The 21,857-nt window shown below is 37.6% G+C and overlaps 1 protein-coding gene across 5 annotated transcripts in view; it reads right to left on the reverse strand.

Moving 5' to 3' along the window:
- The window catches only part of LOC133645024 (protocadherin-1-like), a 282,515-nt gene that overhangs the window by 236,859 nt on the left and 23,799 nt on the right, over window positions 1–21,857 (reverse strand). For 4 of the 5 annotated variants that reach the window (XM_062039813.1, XM_062039809.1, XM_062039812.1 and 1 more), the window contains exons 2-3: window positions 18,972–19,791; window positions 2,692–4,875 (exon numbers count right to left, since the gene is read on the reverse strand). In XM_062039813.1, coding sequence (XP_061895797.1) covers window positions 2,692–4,875; window positions 18,972–19,769 — 2,982 coding nt within the window. In that variant the 5' untranslated portion in view covers window positions 19,770–19,791. The remainder of the gene's footprint in view (window positions 1–2,691; window positions 4,876–18,971; window positions 19,792–21,857) is intronic. The other variant, XM_062039810.1, reaches the window with a different exon arrangement.

Raw genomic sequence — 21,857 nt, forward strand, 5'->3', positions numbered from 1 at the left:
GCTAATACGGCTAGTAGTACTAGCATCGCTAATACTGCTAGTAGTACTAGTACTGCTAGTAGTACTAGTACTGCTAGTAGTACTAGGACTGCTAATACTGCTAGTAGTACTAGCATCGCTAATACTGCTAGTAGTACTAGTACTGCTAGTAGTACTAGTACTGCTAGTAGTACTAGTACTGCTAATACTGATAGTATTGATAGCATTGCTAATACTGCTAGAAGTGATAATACTGCTAGTACTGCTAATAATGCTAGTATCGCCAGAAGTGCTAATACTGCTAGTACTGCTAATAATTCTAGTATCGCCAGAAGTGCTAATACTGCTAGTATTGCTAGTAGTGCTAATACTGTTAGCAGTGCTAATACTGCTAGTATTGCTAGTAGTGCTAATACTGTTAGCAGTGCTAATAATGCTAGTATTGCTAGCATTGCTAATACTGCTAGAAGTGATAATACTGCTAGTACTGCTAATAATGCTAGTATTGCCGGCAGTGCTAATACTGCTACTATTGCTAGTATTGCTAATACTGCTAGCAGTGCTAATACTGCTAGTATTGCTAATAATGCTAGTATTGCTGGCAGTGCTAGTAGTGCTAATACTGCTAGTACTGCTAATAATGCTAGTATTGCTGGCAGTGCTAGTAGTGCTAATACTGATAGTACTGCTAATAATGCTAGTATTGCTGGCAGTGCTAATACTGCTAATAAGGCTAGTATTGCTGGCAGTGCTAATACCGCTAGTATTGCTAATACTGCTATCAGTACTAGTAATGCTAATAATGCTAGTATTGCTAGTACTGCTAATACTGCTAGTATTGCTAATAATGCTAGTATTGCTGGCAGTGCTAATACTGCTAGTATTGCTAATACTGCTTTCAGTACTAGTAATGCTAATAATGCTAGTATTGCTAGTAGTGCTAATACTGCTAGTAATGCTAATAATGCTAGTATTACTGGCAGTGCCAATACTGCTAGTATTGTTAATACTGCTAGAGGTACTAGTAGTGCTACTACTGCTACTATTGCTAGTAGTGCTAATACTGCTAGCAGCGCTAATAATGCTGGCAGTGCTAGTACTGCTAGCACAGTGTCTCGTACTACAGTTAGCCGCGCTACTTCTGCTGGTGCCAGCATGCTACTTGCGATGAAGCGGCAACGTTTCCTGGAACAACAGGAAGTTAGCACAGCGGGTGTCGGCATCGTCCCAACAGAGAAAGAGAGACCCGGCCCATAAAAGTCTGGAGGTGTGCGCGATACATTTTATCTCCGTGTGAAAGATGGACATGATGATGCAACGCCACCACAAGCCCCGCCCCCAGTCAGTGAAGCGGCACCGTCACATTGAAGCACGTTTATTTTACACGTCTGCTGTAAAAAAAACAAACAACAACAACAACAACAACAAGTAAATCGTGTCAAATACAAACATGGTGATGAACATTTGAAGCAAAGAAGAGTTCAGTGTTTTCGCATACATTCATCGCCACAAATACATCAAAACTTTTTAAAAGATTGCTCCTGGTCCGCCAGAGAATAAGCAGAAAAAAAAAAGCCGGGTTGTGGTTTTCTTTTGGGTTTTTTTATGCAAATGTGTCACGGCCAAATATGCAAATTCAACAATGAGGTCGATTGTAGGGAAAAACACTGAAGTACAAGATGGACGTGAAGTCGACCACACGCTGTCAGCCTGTGTGTGCGTGTCTTTGGTAGGGACACACACACACACACACACACACACACACACACACACACACACACACACACACACACACACACACACACACGGAATATCACAACCATGACTTTATTAGATTGTTCACAATTTCTTCATATTTTCACAGTGAATGTTTAGTTTTAACAGGCTTCCATAGAGATGACCTCTCTCTCTCTCTCTCTCTCTCGCCCTCTCTCTCTCGCCCTCTCTCTCTCTCTCACACACACAAGGACATTAAATAGAGCAAGGCACTCTGGGTAAAAGAAGGCCAACGTCATGTGCCATGAATCAGTGCAAACGTTTTAAGCTCTGCTGCCCGTGAGGACCATCCAATGAAAAGTCATATTTCAGCATAGCGTCACCTTCATACTTGACTGGTTTTTGACCCCGGACCCTGAACCGCACCACCCCCCACCCCCCACCCCCAGCCCCTAAGTCTGCCTGCCTGGTCCGTGGGTCCAAAGACAACAAAGACTCTCAAGCGGCGCCCTTGCATTATGAATGAAAGAAAAAAGCAAATCAAGGTGAGAAACCGCTCAGTCTTTCCCGGTCTAGCTTCCAGGAGCAAGCCCGTCACCGACAAGACCGAGGGCGGCGCGTGCGAAGGACACGGACAGGAAGAAGAAGCGTCTTGACAGAGTCAAAAAATAAAAGAGAAAGTAAGGATAGACCAATACGAGGTTTTCCCATTGCCCGAGAATGTCTGCTTTGGTTTCTTGTCTTCAGTCAACAAATTCAGAGTCCAAATACTGAGAACCTCCGTGTGGTCTATCCTTGATCCTTCATGTCAACAAAAAGAAAACAAACAAACACGGTGGAGGCAAACCAAAGCAAAATGAAAATGATTGCGAGCCGGTTTGGAGGTGGGTGTAGTGAGAGACAAAATGGTCGAAATGAGTCCCGGCGAAACTACCACACCCCGTTGGTCCAATAGATGTCCCTTTGGTACATTGGCGTGTTAGCGTAGTCGCCTACCTGTTTGTTGCTGTATTTGGGAGGGTTGGCCTTGTAGCTGTAATCCGAATATTGGTCCGAGCCCGTGGAGTTGTTGTCCCCCGTTCCCACGAAGGTGTTGGTGGCGGGGAGGTCCTGCACCGCCTGGTGCTTTTTGGAGGCGGAGGGGGACTGAGGCTGCAGCTGGATGGAGGGCAACGGGGAGTTAGAGCGGTAATGGCGGCCCAGGTCGGGGCTTCCTGGGGGGTAGTTGAGGGGCAAGTGTATCCTGGGACTGTCACTGACCGTATCGTTGATGAGGTTGAATTTGAGGCCTTTCTGAAGGGTGGCCTCCTCGTCTTCCTCCAGCGGTTTAGCAGGTTTGGGAGCTTTGTTCTTCTTGCTCTTTTTACCTTTGGAGTTCTTGGGTCCCTGCTTAGGGGCGTACAGGTCTTTACTCTCCTTCTTTCCCGCCTGGTAGCCACTCTTTGTGTCCTTTTGGAGGCGATGTCGGATGACCACCACAGCCACGATGACCAGGATGACTCCGGCTATTCCCGCCAGGCTTCCGTACAGGATGTTGCTGCGCTGGGCTAGGGCGTAGTTAGGATCTCCAGCAATGTCTCTGTCCAGGGGGGTGTACAGGCTATGTCCCACCAGCACCTCAATGAGCGACACGTTGGCCTTGGTGTCATTGACAAAAACGTGGACCAGTGCGGTCGTGTGGCGGGGTGGTTTGCCGTTGTCCTTGACTTGCACCACCAACCGGTGCAGTCCATTATGCTCCCCGGTGAACGCCTGTGCCAGGGTGATCTCGCCCGTGGTGGAGGAAATATGAAATAGTCCATACGGGTTCCCCCCAGTGATTGTGTAGACCAGCTCAGCATTGGGCCCAGAGTCAATGTCCTCGGCCTCTACCACCTCTACACGGGTGTTTGGGGCGGTGTCAGGGGTCAGGTATGTGTAGGAGGAGTTTGCGGGTTTGGTGACATAGGGTGCGTTGTCGTTCTCGTCCAGGACATTAATGGTCACACCCACATAGGAGGATCGTGGGGGCTCGCCAGAATCCACTGCTTTCAGACGGAAAGTGTAGGTGCTTTCCTTCTCACGGTCAAAGGAGATGCTTGACAAGATGTTTCCGGTGCCATTCTGGATCACAAACTTGCCATTGTCCGGCTCCACAAAAAGCTTCACTCGTGCATTGTCACCCTTGTCCACGTCAGAAACGGTGACCACACCGACAGGATTGAGAGGAGGCATGTTTTCAATGACGGAGAAACTGTAACCGCTGAGCATGAATTTGGGGTCATTGTCATTGCGGTCCAGGACATTGATCACTACTGTCGCTGTGCCCGTTCTGCTCGGAGAGCCCTTGTCCGCCGCAGCCACGCGAAATTCGTAACGTTCCGTCTCTTCCCGGTCCAGCAGGTTCTTCACGTCAACTTCTCCGGTGTTGGCGTCGATCTCAAAGAGCCCTGAGGCAGAGCGTTCAATGATGCTGTAGACCAGCTCGGCGTTGGAGCCGCTGTCTGCGTCTGTTGCCTCTACATCCAGAACCTTGTCACCAGGCTGGTTGCCCTCTGCGAAATCCACTTCCATCATGACTGGAGAAAAGCTGGGCGTGTTGTCATTCACATCTGTTACCTGGACTTTGAGGGAGTTGGCACTGGACAAAGCAGGGTTGCCAGAATCGACTGCGACTATTTCAATCCTGTAATCTTTGACTCGCTCATAATCCAGCAGGGTGGTCGTTTGCAGGAAGTACTTCCTCCTTTTGTCATTTGTCGACTCGCTTAAAGGTTGCAGCTGAAAGGGTACGTCACCCGCAACCACACAAGTCACCACCGCGTTCTCCCCCTCGTCACGGTCGGACACCTGGACAAGTGCCACCGGCGTGCCCACTGGCATGTCCTCAGAGATGTTGGCTACGCCGTCCTGGTGCGTCACCAGGCCGATCCCGCGGATCTCTATGGTGGGAGCGTTGTCGTTCTGGTCCCTGACGGTGAGGGTCACCAGAACTTTGGAGCTCTTGGAGTTGGGCCCGCGATCTTTGGCTACAACGAAGAACTTGAGGAAGTTCTCTTCCTCACGGTCCACCTGGTTTTTGACGTAGATGACTCCTGTGGATCGGTCGATGCGTAGAAGCCTCTGGACAGCCTCCGACATCTGATGAAGGCTGTAGTCGATCTCTCCGTTGGTGCCAGTGTCTGCGTCGTTAGCCCGGACCTGCAAAGAACAACAAAACTGGTTGAATTAACATTCTACCTTTCAAAGAAATAAACGAAAAGACCATAAAAACATAAAGCTGTTCAGTCAGCGAAACATTATACTGGAATCCAAAGTGAAATGTGTGATTTAAGGTTTTAAGGGTCATGACAACATTTGTCGCATCATTTGGATCTGGCTTGCAAAGTCTCCTGACCGTCGCTAAACCCGCACTCTAAAGATTTTCCAGGCCGGTTGGTTCAAAGCGCTGGCGTTACATCATCTAACTGCCGTTTAATGGCCAGATGAGTGAATGTTAATGTTCTTGTTATTATCACACAAGCTAGCCGTCCTCGGGGCTCGTTAGGACAACTGAGGACGGATCAGCGCCAGTCCTGATCCTGCTTCCACATACAAAATGAAGCACTCTTGCTACTTGCTCGTGTTTTAGTGCATCATCCAAAATTAGCTTTTTTTGGAATCGTCTTAGAAATTTCAAACTAGAAGACAGTTGCCTCATTTGCGCCCCGAGGGTTACGGACCAGCCCTGTCCCAGACAGGGGCGCCGCTAGGGGATTTTGGGCCCCATGAAAATAATCTTTACAGGGCCCCCTGTATTATAATTTCATCATCATTAGGGGCCTCTCTGGGCCCCCCTCCATCATGGGCCCCTAGAATCCGTTTCCTTTAACCCCCCCTTTTCGGCGCCCATGGTCCCAGAGTCTAAAAACATGAACGCAAGTCAGTTGGAGACAATAAGTTGTCATTTTGAGTGCAAAGGTGCCCAGTTAGCTCAAGTGGCACACCTGAGTGTTACTAACCAGCCACTCAAACGTAACATTTGAAGCTAAAAAGTATGAACTCGGGTCAAGGAGCCTGTGAGGTGGTGGTGGTCTGACTCAAAGTTAACGTTTAAAGGCCAGTCAGGGTTTTAAAGGTTGACTCCTTCCACAGAATCTAGGAGGGATTTGTCGGGTTCATCCGACCTTCTAATAAAATCGTCTTCTTCTTCACGGGCGGCGAGTGGACGGTGGGAGTTAATGCGGAAGAAAGCGTGGAAGTGAAATGGCCGTTTCTCCCGCCCATTGATTTCCCTTCCTGCAGGAAGACTTTAAGGAGCGTCTCCAAACGGCGGTGAATTATTGACATCTTCGGAGCAGGCTGTAATGAACGGAGCAGAGAGAGCGACTCTGGCTGGCGTCCAACTCTCTGTTTGTCTTCACGTTAACAATTAACCACCGTCGACCCGCTCGCTCCACTCTTTTGTTTTGTGGCTGAGCTGGCTTTCCCGGTTCGGTGCCGGTCTGTGCAGGACTCACCGGTCCCGACCTCACGTCTCACCTTGTCACCACGGCCTGAGATGACGCCTTTTATTGCGGCGCCTCGTTTCCTCGGTTGCCACAGAAACGAGTCTGCTCACATTCCTGCTGTGAATATTTATCTCCAAAAACACAACAATGTGAAGACAAAGCCTTTGGATTTGTTCCTTTAACGCAGCGGTCCAGAATATTCCACTGCTCCGGAACACATTTTACATTCTGTAGGCGTGCAGAAGACAACCGGCAGGAAAATGTTCCAAGGTCTCATTCAAGGGGGGGGTCAAACTTTTTTCCATTTTAATCAGGCGGGGGCTATTTTGATATTTTTTATTTTCAAAATAAAGCTCAACCTTCGTCCCGAGGACCCGGAAAGGTCTCAGTCATAAAAATTATTTAAAAAGTGACATGATTTTTTTTTCAATGCTTAAATCCCGAGATTAACTTTCCTATTTATGTGTTGATAAAAAAAAAAAAAAATAGTTTTTAATGTTTTAAGCTCTTTTTGTTAAAGAAACCCCTTTAACAAAAATACAAAATACCAAATGTTTTCCCTCCAAAATGTTTAAATTGGAGAAAAAAAATCAAAGTTTAAAAAAAAATAAAATTCAACGCTAAAATCTCAACATGAACGTTTTAAAAAATATTTTAAGTCCTTTTTGTTAAAGAAACCCCTTTTTTAGGGAAAAAAAACACAAAATAGATCAATAATTCATAACAACATTGATTTTGATTCATTATTATGTTTGTGTAATTAGAGTCAACATTGCAACTTTATCTCCTTACATTTGATATTTTTTTCCCCCACCATTTTTTTCGTAAAATATTGCGAGAAAGGATCGCAAAGGATTTTTTTTCAACGCTAAAATCTTGAGATGAACTCTTTTTAAAAATGTTTTAAGTCCTTTTTGTTAAAGAAACCCCTTTTTTAGGGAAAAAAAACACAAAATACATAACGTTTTCCCTCCATAATGTTTAAATTGGAATATTTGATGTAACAAATAATAACAATAATAATTCATAACAAAACTGATTTGGATTCATTATAATTTTTTATTAACAATGGCAGTTAAAACAAAAAATCCCAGTAAAATTCCGAAGGGATCTAAAAGGGCATCACTTATAAAATTGTTAAAAAATGTCATATATATATATATATATATATATATATATATATATATATATATATATATATATATATATATATATATATATATATATATATATATATATATATATATATATATATATATATATATGTATATATGTATATATATTAGTTTTTTCCTTGTTTTATGCTCTATTTGTCATAAAAAAAGTACAATATTTGATGTGAAGTAATTGGAGCTTTCAATAGATCAATAATTCATAACAACATTGATTGTGATTCATTATTATGTTTGTGCTATTAGAGTCAACATTGCAACTTTATCTCCTTACATTTGATATTTTTTTCCCCCAACATTTTTTTCGTAAAATATTGCGAGAAAGGATCGCAAAAAAAAAAATTTCAACGCTAAAATCTCAAGATCAACTCTTTTTAAAAATATTTTAAGTCCTTTTTGTTAAAGAAACCCCATTTTTTTAGGGGAAAAAAACACAAAATACATAACGTTTTCCCTCCATAATGTTTAAATTGGAATATTTGATGTAACAAATAATAACAATAATATTTCATAACAAAACTGATTTGGATTCATTATAATTTTTTATTAACAATGGCAGTTAAAGCAAAAATCCCAGTAAAATTCCGAAGGGATCTAAAAGGGCATCACTTATAAAATTGTTAAAAAATGTCATATATATATATATATATATATATATATATATATATATATATATATATATATATATATATATATATATATATATATATATATATATTTGTTTTTTCCTTGTTTTATGCTCTATTTGTCATTAAAAAAAGTAGAATATTTGATGTGAAGTAATTGGAGCTTTCAATAGATCAATAATTCATAACAACATTGATTTTGATTCATTATTATGTTTGTGTTATTAGAGTCAACATTGCAACTTTATCTCCATACATTTGATTTTTTTTTTCCCCACCATTTTTTTTTCGTAAAATATTGCGAGAAAGGATCGCAAAAAAAAAAATTTCAACGCTAAAATCTCAAGATCAACTCTTTTTAAAAATATTTTAAGTCCTTTTTGTTAAAGAAACCCCTTTTTTTTAGGGAAAAAAAACACAAAATACATAACGTTTTCCCTCCATAATGTTTAAATTGGAATATTTGATGTAACAAATAATAACAATAATAATTCATAACAACACTGATTTGGATTCATTATAATTTTTTATTAACAATGGCAGTTAAAACAAAAAATCCCAGTAAAATTTGGAAGGGATCTAAAAGGGCATCACTTATAAAATTGTTAAAAAAATGTCATATATATATATATATATATATATATATATATATATATATATATATATATATATATATATATATATATATATATATATATATATATATATATATATATATATATATATATATATATATATATATATATATATATATTTGTTTTCTCCTTGTTTTATGCTCTATTTGTCATTAAAAAAAGTACAATATTTGATGTGAAGTAATTGGAGCTTTCAATAGATCAATAATTCATAACAACATTGATTTTGATTCATTATTATGTTTGTGCTATTAGAGTCAACATTGCAACTTTATCTCCTTACATTTGATATTTTTTTCCCCCACCATATTTTTCGTAAAACATTGCGAAAAAAGGATCGCAAAAAAAAATGTTTCAACGCTAAAATCTCAAGATGAACTCTTTTTTAAAATATTTTAAGTCCTTTTTGTTAAAGAAACCCCTTTTTTAGGGAAAACAAACACAAAATACATAACGTTTTCCCTCCAAAATGTTTAAATTGGAATATTTGATGTAACAAATAATAACAATAATAATTCATAACAACACTGATTTGGATTCATTATAATTTTTTATTAACAATGGCAGTTAAAACAAAAAATCCCAGTAAAATTTGGAAGGAATCTAAAAGGGCATCACTTATAAAATTGTTAAAATATGTCATATATATATATATATATATATATATATATATATATATATATATATATATATATATATATATATATATATATATATATATATATATATATATATATATATATATATATTTGTTTTTTCCTTGTTTTATGCTCTATTTGTCATAAAAAAAAAGTACAATATTTGATGTGAAGTAATTGGAGCTTTCAATGGATCAATAATTCATAACAACATTGATTTTGATTCATTATGTTTGTGTTATTAGAGTCAACATTGCAACTTTATCTCCTTACATTTGATATTTTTTTCCCCCACCATATTTTTCGTAAAACATTGCGAAAAAAGGATCGCAAAAAAAAATGTTTCAACGCTAAAATCTCAAGATGAACTCTTTTTTAAAATATTTTAAGTCCTTTTTGTTAGAGAAACCCCTTTTTTAGGGAAAAAAAACACAAAATACATAACGTTTTCCCTCCAAAATGTTTAAATTGGAATATTTGATGTAACAAATAATAACAATAATAATTCATAACAACACTGATTTGGATTCATTATAATTTTTTATTAACAATGGCAGTTAAAACAAAAAATCCCAGTAAAATTCGGAAGGGATCTAAAAGGGCATCACTTATAAAATTGTTAAAAAATGTCATATATATATATATATATATATATATATATATATATATATATATATATATATATATATATATATATATATATATATATATATATATATATATATATATATATATATATATATTTGTTTTTTCCTTGTTTTATGCTCTATTTGTCATAAAAAAGTACAATATTTGATGTGAAGTATTTGGAGCTTTCAATAGATCAATAATTCATAACAACATTGATTTTGATTCATTATTATGTTTGTGTTATTAGAGTCAACATTGCAACTTTATCTCCTTACATTTGATATTTTTCCCCCCACCCTTTTTTTCGTAAAATATTGCGAGAAAGGATCGCAAAAAAAAAAATTTCAACGCTAAAATCTCAAGATCAACTCTTTTTAAAAATATTTTAAGTCCTTTTTGTTAAAGACACCGCAATTTTTTAGGGAAAAAAAACACAAAATACATAACGTTTTCCCTCCATAATGTTTAAATTGGAATATTTGATGTAACAAATAATAACAATAATAATTCATAACAAAACTGATTTGGATTCATTATATTTTTTTATTAACAATGGCAGTTAAAACAAAAATCCCAGTAAAATTCGGAAGGGATCTAAAAGGGCATCACTTATAAAATTGTTAAAAAATGTCATATATATATATATATGTATATATATTAGTTTTTTCCTTGTTTTATGCTCTATTTGTCATAAAAAAAGTACAATATTTGATGTGAAGTAATTGGAGCTTTCAATAGATCAATAATTCATAACAACATTGATTTTGATTCATTATTATGTTTGTGTTATTAGAGTCAACATTGCAACTTTATCTCCATACATTTGATTTTTTTTTTCCCCACCATTTTTTTTCCGTAAAATATTGCGAGAAAGGATCGCAAAAAAAAAAATTTCAACGCTAAAATCTCAAGATCAACTCTTTTTAAAAATATTTTAAGTCCTTTTTGTTAAAGAAACCCCTTTTTTTTAGGGAAAAAAAACACAAAATACATAACGTTTTCCCTCCATAATGTTTAAATTGGAATATTTGATGTAACAAATAATAACAATAATAATTCATAACAACACTGATTTGGATTCATTATAATTTTTTATTAACAATGGCAGTTAAAACAAAAAATCCCAGTAAAATTCGGAAGGGATCTAAAAGGGCATCACTTATAAAATTGTTAAAAAATGTCATATATATATATATATATATATATATATATTTGTTTTTTCCTTGTTTTATGCTCTATTTGTCATTAAAAAAAGTACAATATTTGATGTGAAGTAATTGGAGCTTTCAATAGATCAATAATTCATAACAACATTGATTTTGATTCATTATTATGTTTGTGTTATTAGAGTCAACATTGCAACTTTATCTCCATACATTTGATTTTTTTTTTCCCCACCATTTTTTTTCCGTAAAATATTGCGAGAAAGGATCGCAAAAAAAAAATTTTCAACGCTAAAATCTCAAGATCAACTCTTTTTAAAAATATTTTAAGTCCTTTTTGTTAAAGAAACCCCTTTTTTTTAGGGAAAAAAAACACAAAATACATAACGTTTTCCCTCCATAATGTTTAAATTGGAATATTTGATGTAACAAATAATAACAATAATAATTCATAACAACACTGATTTGGATTCATTATAATTTTTTATTAACAATGGCAGTTAAAACAAAAATCCCAGTAAAATTCCGAAGGGATCTAAAAGGGCATCACTTATAAAATTGTTAAAAAATGTCATATATATATATATATATATATATATATATATATATATATATATATATATATATATATATATATATATATATATATATATATATATATATATATATATATATATATATATATATATATATATTTGTTTTTTCCTTGTTTTATGCTCTATTTGTCATAAAAAAAAGTAGAATATTTGATGTGAAGTAATTGGAGCTTTCAATAGATCAATAATTCATAACAACATTGATTTTGATTCATTATTATGTTTGTGTTATTAGAGTCAACATTGCAACTTTATCTCCTTACATTTGATATTTTTTCCCCCACCATTTTTTTCGTAAAATATTGCGAGAAAGGATCGCAAAAAAAAAATTTTCAACGCTAAAATCTCAAGATCAACTCTTTTTAAAAATAGTTTAAGTCCTTTTTGTTAAAGAAACCCCTTTTTTAGGGAAAAAAAACACAAAATACATAAAGTTTTCCCTCCAAAATGTTTAAATTGGAATATTTTATGTAACAAATAATAACAATAATAATTCATAACAAAACTGATTTGGATTCATTATAATTTTTTATTAACAATGGCAGTTAAAACAAAAAATCCCAGTAAAATTCGGAAGGGATCTAAAAGGGCATCACTTATAAAATTGTTAAAAAATGTCATATATATATATATATATATATATATATATATATATATATATATATATATATATATATATATATATATATATATGTATATATATATATATATATATATATATATATATATATATATATATATATATATATATATATATATGTATATATATATATATATATATATATATATATATATATATATATATATATATATATATATATATATATATATATATATATATATATATATATATATATATATATATATATATATATATATATATATTTGTTTTTTCCTTGTTTTATGCTCTATTTGTCATTAAAAAAAGTACAATATTTGATGTGAAGTAATTGGAGCTTTCAATAGATCAATAATTCATAACAACATTGATTTTGATTCATTATTATGTTTGTGTTATTAGAGTCAACATTGCAACTTTATCTCCTTACATTTGTGCTGGTAGGGGTTAATGTGTGACCACAGGAGGACTCGCCGCCGCCACGTCAGCTGACTGTTTGCACAGCAGGTCATGTTAGCTCCGCCCAGGTCATGTTAGCTCCGCCCAGGTCATGTTAGCTCCGCCCAGGTCAAAGGTGACGCTGACTCAAGTGGAATTTGTCCTCAGAGCCAACTGGAGAACATTCTCTCTGCTCACTAATCACTTCAACCTAAATGTTCAACCTAGAACTTTTCATGTCTTTGTGCCCAAAGTTCAACTCATTGATGTCTTCTTAAGACCAACTTTGGATAGAAACTTCTTAGGACCACATAGAAACTTCTTAGGACAAACTTCAGATAGAAACTTCTTAGGACCAACTTCAGATAGAAACTTCTTAGGACCACATAGCAACTTCTTAGGACCAACTTCAGATAGAAACTTCTTAGGACCAACTTTGGATAGAAACTTCTTAGGACCACATAGCAACTTCTTAGGACCAACTTCAGATAGAAACTTCTTAGGACCAACTTTGGATAGAAACTTCTTAGGACCACATAGCAACTTCTTAGGACCAACTTCAGATAGAAACTTCTTAGGACCAACTTTGGATAGAAACTTCTTAGGACCACATAGCAACTTCTTAGGACCAACTTCAGATAGAAACTTCTTAGGACCACATAGCATCATCTTAGGACCAACTTCAGATAGAAACTTCTTAGGACCACATAGCATCATCTTAGGACCAACTTCAGATAGAAACTTCTTAGGACCACATAGCATCATCTTAGGACCAACTTCAGATAGAAACTTCTTAGGACCACATAGCATCATCTTAGGACCAACTTCAGATAGAAACTTCTTAGGACCACATAGCAACTTCTTAGGACCAACTTCAGATAGAAACTTCTTAGGACCACATAGCATCATCTTAGGACCAACTTCAGATAGAAACTTCTTAGGACCACATAGCAACTTCTTAGGACCAACTTCAGATAGCAACTTCTTAGGACCACATAGCAACTTCTTAGGACCAACTTCAGATAGAAACTTCTTAGGACCACATAGCATCATCTTAGGACCAACTTCAGATAGAAACTTCTTAGGACCACATAGCATCATCTTAGGACCAACTTCAGATAGAAACTTCTTAGGACCACATAGCAACTTCTTAGGACCAACTTCAGATAGAAACTTCTTAAGACCAACATCAGATAGAAACTTCTTAAGATCAACTTCAGACAGAAACTTCTTAGGACCAACTTCAGATAGAAACTTCTTAAGACCAACTTCAGATAGGAACTTCTTAGGACCAACTTCAGATAGAAACTTCTTAAGACCAACTTCAGATAGGAACTTCTTAGGACCAACTTCAGATAGAAACTTCTTAAGACCAACTTCAGATAGGAACTTCTTAGGACCAACTTCAGATAGAAACTTCTTAGGACTAACGTCACAAAGAAACTACTTAAGACCAACTTCATATAGAATGTTCTTCGGACAAACTTTAGAAACTTCTTAGGACCAACTTCAGATAGAAATTTCTTAGGACCAACTTCAGATAGAAATTTCTTAAGACCAACTGCAGAGAGAAACTTCCTAAGACCTACTTCAGATAGAAACTTCTTAAGATCAACTTCAGATAGAAACTTCTTAGGACCAACTTCAGATAGAAACTTCTTAGGACCAACTTCAGATAGAAACTTCTTAAGATCAACTTCAGATAGAAACTTCTTAGGACCAACTTCAGATAGAAACTTCTTAGGACCAACTTCAGATAGAAACTTCTTAGGACCATCTTCAGATAGAAACTTCGTAGGACCATCTTCAGATAGAAACTTCTTAGGACCATCTTCAGATAGAAACTTCTTAGGACCAACTTCAGATAGAAACTTCTTAGGAACAACTTCAGATAGAAACTTCTTAGGACCAACTTCAGATAGAAACTTCTTAGGACTAATGTCACAAAGAAACTACTTAAGACCAATTTCAATAGAATCTTCTTCGGACAAACTTTAGAAACTTCTTAGGACTAACTTCAGATAGAAACTTCTTAGGACAAACTTCAGATAGAAATTTCTTAAGACCAACTGCAGAGAGAAACTTCCTAAGACCTACTTCAGATAGAAACTTCTTAAGATCAACTTCAGATAGAAACTTCTTAGGACCAACTTCAGATAGAAACTTCTTAAGATCAACTTCAGATAGAAACTTCTTAGGACCAACTTCAGATAGAAACTTCTTAAGATCAACTTGAGATAGAAACTTCTTAGGACCAACTTCAGATAGAAACTTCTTAAGACCAACTTAACTTCTTAGGACCAACTTCAGATAGAAACTTCTTAAGACCAACTTCAGATAGGAACTTCTTAGGACCAACTTCAGATAGAAACTTCTTAGGACCAACTTCAGATAGAAACTTCTTAGGACTAACGTCACAAAGAAACTACTTAAGACCAACTTCATATAGAATCTTCTTCGGACAAACTTTAGAAACTTCTTAGGACTAACTTCAGATAGAAACTTAGGACCAACTTCAGATAGAAACTTCTTAGGACCAACTTCTGGTAGAAACTTCTTAAGACCAACTTCAGATAGGAACTTCTTAGGACCAACTTCTGGTAGAAACTTCTTAAGACCAACTTCAGATAGGAACTTCTTAGGACCAACTTCAGATAGAAACTTCTTAGGACTAACGTCACAAAGAAACTACTTAAGACCAACTTCATATAGAATCTTCTTCGGACAAACTTTAGAAACTTCTTAGGACTAACTTCAGATAGAAACTTCTTAGGACCAACTTCAGATAGAAACTTCTTAGGACCAACTTCTGATAGAAACTTCTTAAGACCAACTTCAGATAGAAACTTCTTAGGAACAACTTCAGATAGAAACTTCTTAAGACCAACTTCAGATATAAACTTCTTAAGACCAACTTCAGATAGAAACTTCTTAGGAACAACTTCAGATAGAAACTTCTTAGGAACAACTTCAGATAGAAACTTCTTAAGACCAACTTCAGATATAAACTTCTTAAGACCAACTTCAGATAGAAACTTCTTAGGACTAACGTCACAAAGAAACTACTTAAGACCAACTTCATATAGAATGTTCTTCGGACAAACTTTAGAAACTTCTTAGGTCTAACTTCAGACAGAAATTTCTTAGGACCAACTTCAGATAGAAACTTCTTAAGACCAACTTCAGATAGAAACTTCTTAAGACCAACTTCAGATAGAAACTTCTTAAGACCAACTTCAGATAGAAACTTCTTAGGACCAACTTCAGATGGAAACTTCTTAGGACCAACTTCTGATAGAAACTTCTTAAGACCAACTTCAGATAGAAACTTCTTAGGACCAACTTCAGATAGAAACTTCTTAAGACCAACTTCAGATAGAAACTTCTTAGGACCAACTTCAGATGGAAACTTCTTAGGACCAACTTCTGATAGAAACTTCTTAAGACCAACTTCAGATAGAAACTTCTTAGGACCAACTTCAGATAGAAACTTCTTAGGACCAACTTCAGATAGAAACTTCTTAAGACCAACTTCAGATAGAAACTTCTTAGGACCAACTTCTGATAGAAACTTCTTAAGACCAACTTCAGATAGAAACTTCTTAGGACCAACTTCTGATAGAAACTTCTTAAGACCAACTTCAGATAGAAACTTCTTAGGACCAACTTCTGATAGAAACTTCTTAAGACCAACTTCAGATAGAAACTTCTTAAGACCAACTTCAGATAGAAACTTCTTAAGACCAACTTCTGATAGAAACTTCTTAAGACCAACTTCAGATAGGAACTTCTTAAGACCAACTTCAGATAGGAACTTCTTAGGACCAACTTCAGAGAGGAACTTCTTAGGACCAACTTCAGATAGAAACTTCTTAAGACCAACTTCAGATAGAAACTTCTTAAGACCAACTTCTGATAGAAACTTCTTAAGACCAACTTCAGATAGAAACTTCTTAAGACCAACTTCAGATAGGAACTTCTTAGGACCAACTTCAGATAGAAACTTCTCAAGACCAACTTCAGATAGGAACTTCTTAGGACCAACTTCAGATAGAAACTTCTTAGGACTAACGTCACAAAGAAACTACTTAAGACCAACTTCATATAGAATCTTCTTCGGACAAACTTTAGAAACTTCTTAGGTCTAACTTCAGATAGAAATTTCTTAGGACCAACTTCAGATAGAAACTTCTTAGGACCAACTTCAGATTGAAATTTCTTAGGACCAACTTCAGATAGAAACTTCTTAAGACCAACTTCAGATAGAAACTTCTTAGGACCAACTTCAAATAGAAACTTCTTAAGACCAACTTCAGATAGGAACTTCTTAGGACCAACTTCAGATAGAAACTTCTTAAGACCAACTTCAGATAGGAACTTCTTAGGACCAACTTCAGAGAGGAACTTCTTAGGACCAACTTCAGATAGAAACTTCTTAAGACCAACTTCTGATAGAAACTTCTTAAGACCAACTTCAGATAGGAACTTCTTAAGACCAACTTCAGATAGGAACTTCTTAGGACCAACTTCAGAGAGGAACTTCTTAGGACCAACTTCAGATAGAAACTTCTTAAGACCAACTTCAGATAGAAACTTCTTAAGACCAACTTCTGATAGAAACTTCTTAAGACCAACTTCAGATAGAAACTTCTTAAGACCAACTTCAGATAGGAACTTCTTAGGACCAACTTCAGATAGAAACTTCTCAAGACCAACTTCAGATAGGAACTTCTTAGGACCAACTTCAGATAGAAACTTCTTAGGACTAACGTCACAAAGAAACTACTTAAGACCAACTTCATATAGAATCTTCTTCGGACAAACTTTAGAAACTTCTTAGGTCTAACTTCAGATAGAAATTTCTTAGGACCAACTTCAGATAGAAACTTCTTAGGACCAACTTCAGATTGAAATTTCTTAGGACCAACTTCAGATAGAAACTTCTTAAGACCAACTTCAGATAGAAACTTCTTAGGACCAACTTCAAATAGAAACTTCTTAAGACCAACTTCAGATAGGAACTTCTTAGGACCAACTTCAGATAGAAACTTCTTAAGACCAACTTCAGATAGGAACTTCTTAGGACCAACTTCAGAGAGGAACTTCTTAGGACCAACTTCAGATAGAAACTTCTTAGGACTAACGTCACAAAGAAACTACTTAAGACCAACTTCAGATAGGAACTTCTTAAGATCAACTTCAGATAGAAACTTCTTAGGACCAACTTCAGATTGAAACCTCTTAGGACCAACTTCAGATAGAAACTTCTTAGGACCACATAGCAACTTCTTTGGACCAACTTCTGATAGAAACTTCTTAGGACCAACTTCAGATAGAAACTTCTTAGGACCACATAGCAACTTTTTAGGACCAACTTCTGATAGAAACTTCTTAGGACCAACTTCAGATAGAAAGTTCTTAAGACCAACATCAGATAGGAACTTCTTAAGATCAACTTCAGACAGAAACTTCTTAGGACCAACTTCAGATAGAAACTTCTTAGGACCACATAGCAACTTCTTTGGACCAACTTCTGATAGAAACTTCTTAGGACCAACTTCAGATAGAAACTTCTTAGGACCACATAGCAACTTCTTAGGACCAACTTCTGATAGAAACTTCTTAGGACCAACTTCAGATAGAAAGTTCTTAAGACCAACATCAGATAGGAACTTCTTAAGATCAACTTCAGACAGAAACTTCTTAGGACCAACTTCAGATAGAAACTTCTTAGGACCAACTTCAGATAGAAACTTCTTAAGACCAACTTCAGATAGGAACTTCTTAGGACCAACTTCAGATAGAAACTTCTTAGGACTAACGTCACAAAGAAACTACTTAAGACCAACTTCATATAGAATGTTCTTCGGACAAACTTTAGAAACTTCTTAGGTCTAACTTCAGACAGAAATTTCTTAGGACCAACTTCAGATAGAAAATTCTAAGGACCAACTTCAGATAGAAACTTATTCAACATATTCTTTAGTCCATAGTAACTGGACTGTTCAGTTTGTTGGTCAGATCTAGTCTTAGTCTTAGTTGGTCAGATCTAGTCTTAGTCGGTCAGATCTAGTCTTAGTCTTAGTTGGTCAAATCTAGTCTTAGACTTAGTTTGGCCAGATCTAGTCTTGGACATGGATTTGTTAGATTTAGTCTCAGTCTAAGATTGGTTTTGGTTTGAGCAGTTTTGGTTTGGACGTCACGACGTCATCCTTCCAACAATGTCGTGTGTGTGTGTGTGTGTGTGTGTGTGTGTGTGTGTGTGTGTGTGTGTGTGTGTGTGCACTGACCTGCAGCACTGAGTGTCCCTGAGGACTGTTCTCCGGCAGTTCGGCCTCATAGTGGCTCCTCTCAAACTTGGGCGCGTTGTCGTTCTGGTCTGTGACCACCACCCTCAGCAAGGCGCTGCTCGCCCTGGCCGGCCTCCCGCCGTCGACCACGCGGATGTTGAGGTCGTACGAGTCCTTCTTCTCGCGGTCCAGGTTGCCCATGACCACCAGCTGCGGCAGCTTCTCGTCCGAGTCCACGGCCACCTGCAGGCTGAAGAGGCGGTCGGCGTCGGGTCCCGTGCTCAGCGAGTACTCGGCCACGCCGTTGACGCCCGAGTCTCTGTCGGTCGCCATGGGGATGGAGAAGAGGGCGCCGACGTGCGTGTTCTCGGGGATGGACAAGGTGAGGATGGGCGAGGAGAACTGCGGCGTGTTGTCGTTGATGTCCAGGACCTCGATGCGGCCCTCGATGAGGCGGGGCCCCGAGCCCATGCCCTTCACCATGTCCGTGATGGACACCTCGAACTCCAGGTAGCACTTGTCGCCCTCAAAGAGGTTCCGACAGTCCCTCAGCGTCTCGCGGTCCATGGGGATCTCGGTGGTGTAGATGTCGCCCGTCTTGCCGTCCACCCTCAGGTAGGGCGCGCCCACCTCCAGCTTGTACAGGTGACCCGTGTCGGGGAGGCCCCGGTCCGCCGCCAAGCTGCCCACCAGCGTGTTGGGCGGCTGCTCCTCGGGGATGCGATACGGGACATCGGAGGGCGCGGCGCCGCACAACACCAGCAAGACCGCCGCCAGGTAGAGCGGGATGGGCACCATGACTGGACGCGCCCGCGGCGTTCTGCAAGAGCGGGAGACAGAGGACACGTTAGTCAGACCAGCGGGACTCAAACAAGATGCTCGTCCCTGACAGGAACACTTTTCTGTGTTTGTCTTCTGGGGACACCAAAAACTGTTGCACATATATAAATGTAAGTGCTTGTGTCCCGGGGACACCAAAAACTGTTGCACGTATATACATGTATGTGTTTGTCTCCTGGGGACACCAAAAACTGTTGCACATATATAAATGTAAGTGCTTGTGTCCCGGGGACACCAAAAACTGTTGCACATATATAAATGTAAGTGCTTGTGTCCCGGGGACACCAAAAACTGTTGCACGTATATACATGTATGTGTTTGTCTCCTGGGGACACCAAAAACTGTTGCACATATATAAATGTAAGTGCTTGTGTCCCGGGGACACCAAAAACTGTTGCACATATATACATGTATGTGTTTGTTCCCTGGGGACACCAAAAACTGTTGCACATATATACATGTATGTGTTTGTCTCCTGGGGACACCAAAAACTGTTGCACATATATACATGTATGTGTTTGTCTCTTGGGGACACCAAAAACTGTTGCACATATATACATGTATGTGTTTGTCTCTTGGGGACACCAAAAACTGTTGCACATAAAAACATGTATGTGTTTGTGTCCTGGGGACACCAAAAACTGTTGCACATATATACATGTATGTGTTTGTTCCCTGGTGACACCAAAAACTATTGCACGTATATACATGTATGTGTTTGTTCCCTGGGGACACCAAAAACTGTTGCACGTATATACATGTATGTGTTTGTCTCTTGGGGACACCAAAAACTGTTGCACGTATATACATGTATGTGTTTGTTCCCTGGTGACACCAAAAACTGTTGCACATATATACATGTATGTGTTTGTTCCCTGGGGACACCAAAAACTGTTGCACGTATATACATACATGTGTTTGTCTCTTGGGGACACCAAAAACTGTTGCACATATATACATGTATGTGTTTGTTCCCTGGGGACACCAAAAACTGTTGCACATATATACATGTATGTGTTTGTCTCTTGGGGACACCAAAAACTGTTGCACATATATACATGTATGTGTTTGTGTCCTGGGGACACCAAAAACTGTTGCACATATATACATGTATGTGTTTGTTCCCTGGGGACACCAAAAACTGTTGCACATATATACATGTATGTGTTTGTCTCCTGGGGACACCAAAAACTGTTGCACATATATACATGTATGTGTTTGTCTCTTGGGGACACCAAAAACTGTTGCACATATATACATGTATGTGTTTGTCTCTTGGGGACACCAAAAACTGTTGCACATAAAAACATGTATGTGTTTGTGTCCTGGGGACACCAAAAACTGTTGCACATATATACATGTATGTGTTTGTTCCCTGGTGACACCAAAAACTATTGCACGTATATACATGTATGTGTTTGTTCCCTGGGGACACCAAAAACTGTTGCACGTATATACATGTATGTGTTTGTCTCTTGGGGACACCAAAAACTGTTGCACGTATATACATGTATGTGTTTGTTCCCTGGTGACACCAAAAACTGTTGCACATATATACATGTATGTGTTTGTTCCCTGGGGACACCAAAAACTGTTGCACGTATATACATACATGTGTTTGTCTCTTGGGGACACCAAAAACTGTTGCACATATATACATGTATGTGTTTGTTCCCTGGGGACACCAAAAACTGTTGCACATATATACATGTATGTGTTTGTCTCTTGGGGACACCAAAAACTGTTGCACATATATACATGTATGTGTTTGTGTCCTGGGGACACCAAAAACTGTTGCACATATATACATGTATGTGTTTGTCTCCTGGGGACACCAAAAACTGTTGCACATACATACATGTATGTGTTTGTCTCCTGGGGACACCAAAAACTGTTGCACATATATACATGTATGTGTTTGTCTCCTGGGGACACCAAAAACTGTTGCACATACATACATGTATGTGTTTGTCTCCTGGGGACACCAAAAACTGTTGCACATATATACATGTATGTGTTTGTCTCTTGGGGACACCAAAAACTGTT

Source organism: Entelurus aequoreus, linkage group LG28 (assembly GCF_033978785.1).
Source record: "Entelurus aequoreus isolate RoL-2023_Sb linkage group LG28, RoL_Eaeq_v1.1, whole genome shotgun sequence".
NCBI classification, from domain to species: Eukaryota; Metazoa; Chordata; class Actinopteri; order Syngnathiformes; family Syngnathidae; genus Entelurus; species Entelurus aequoreus.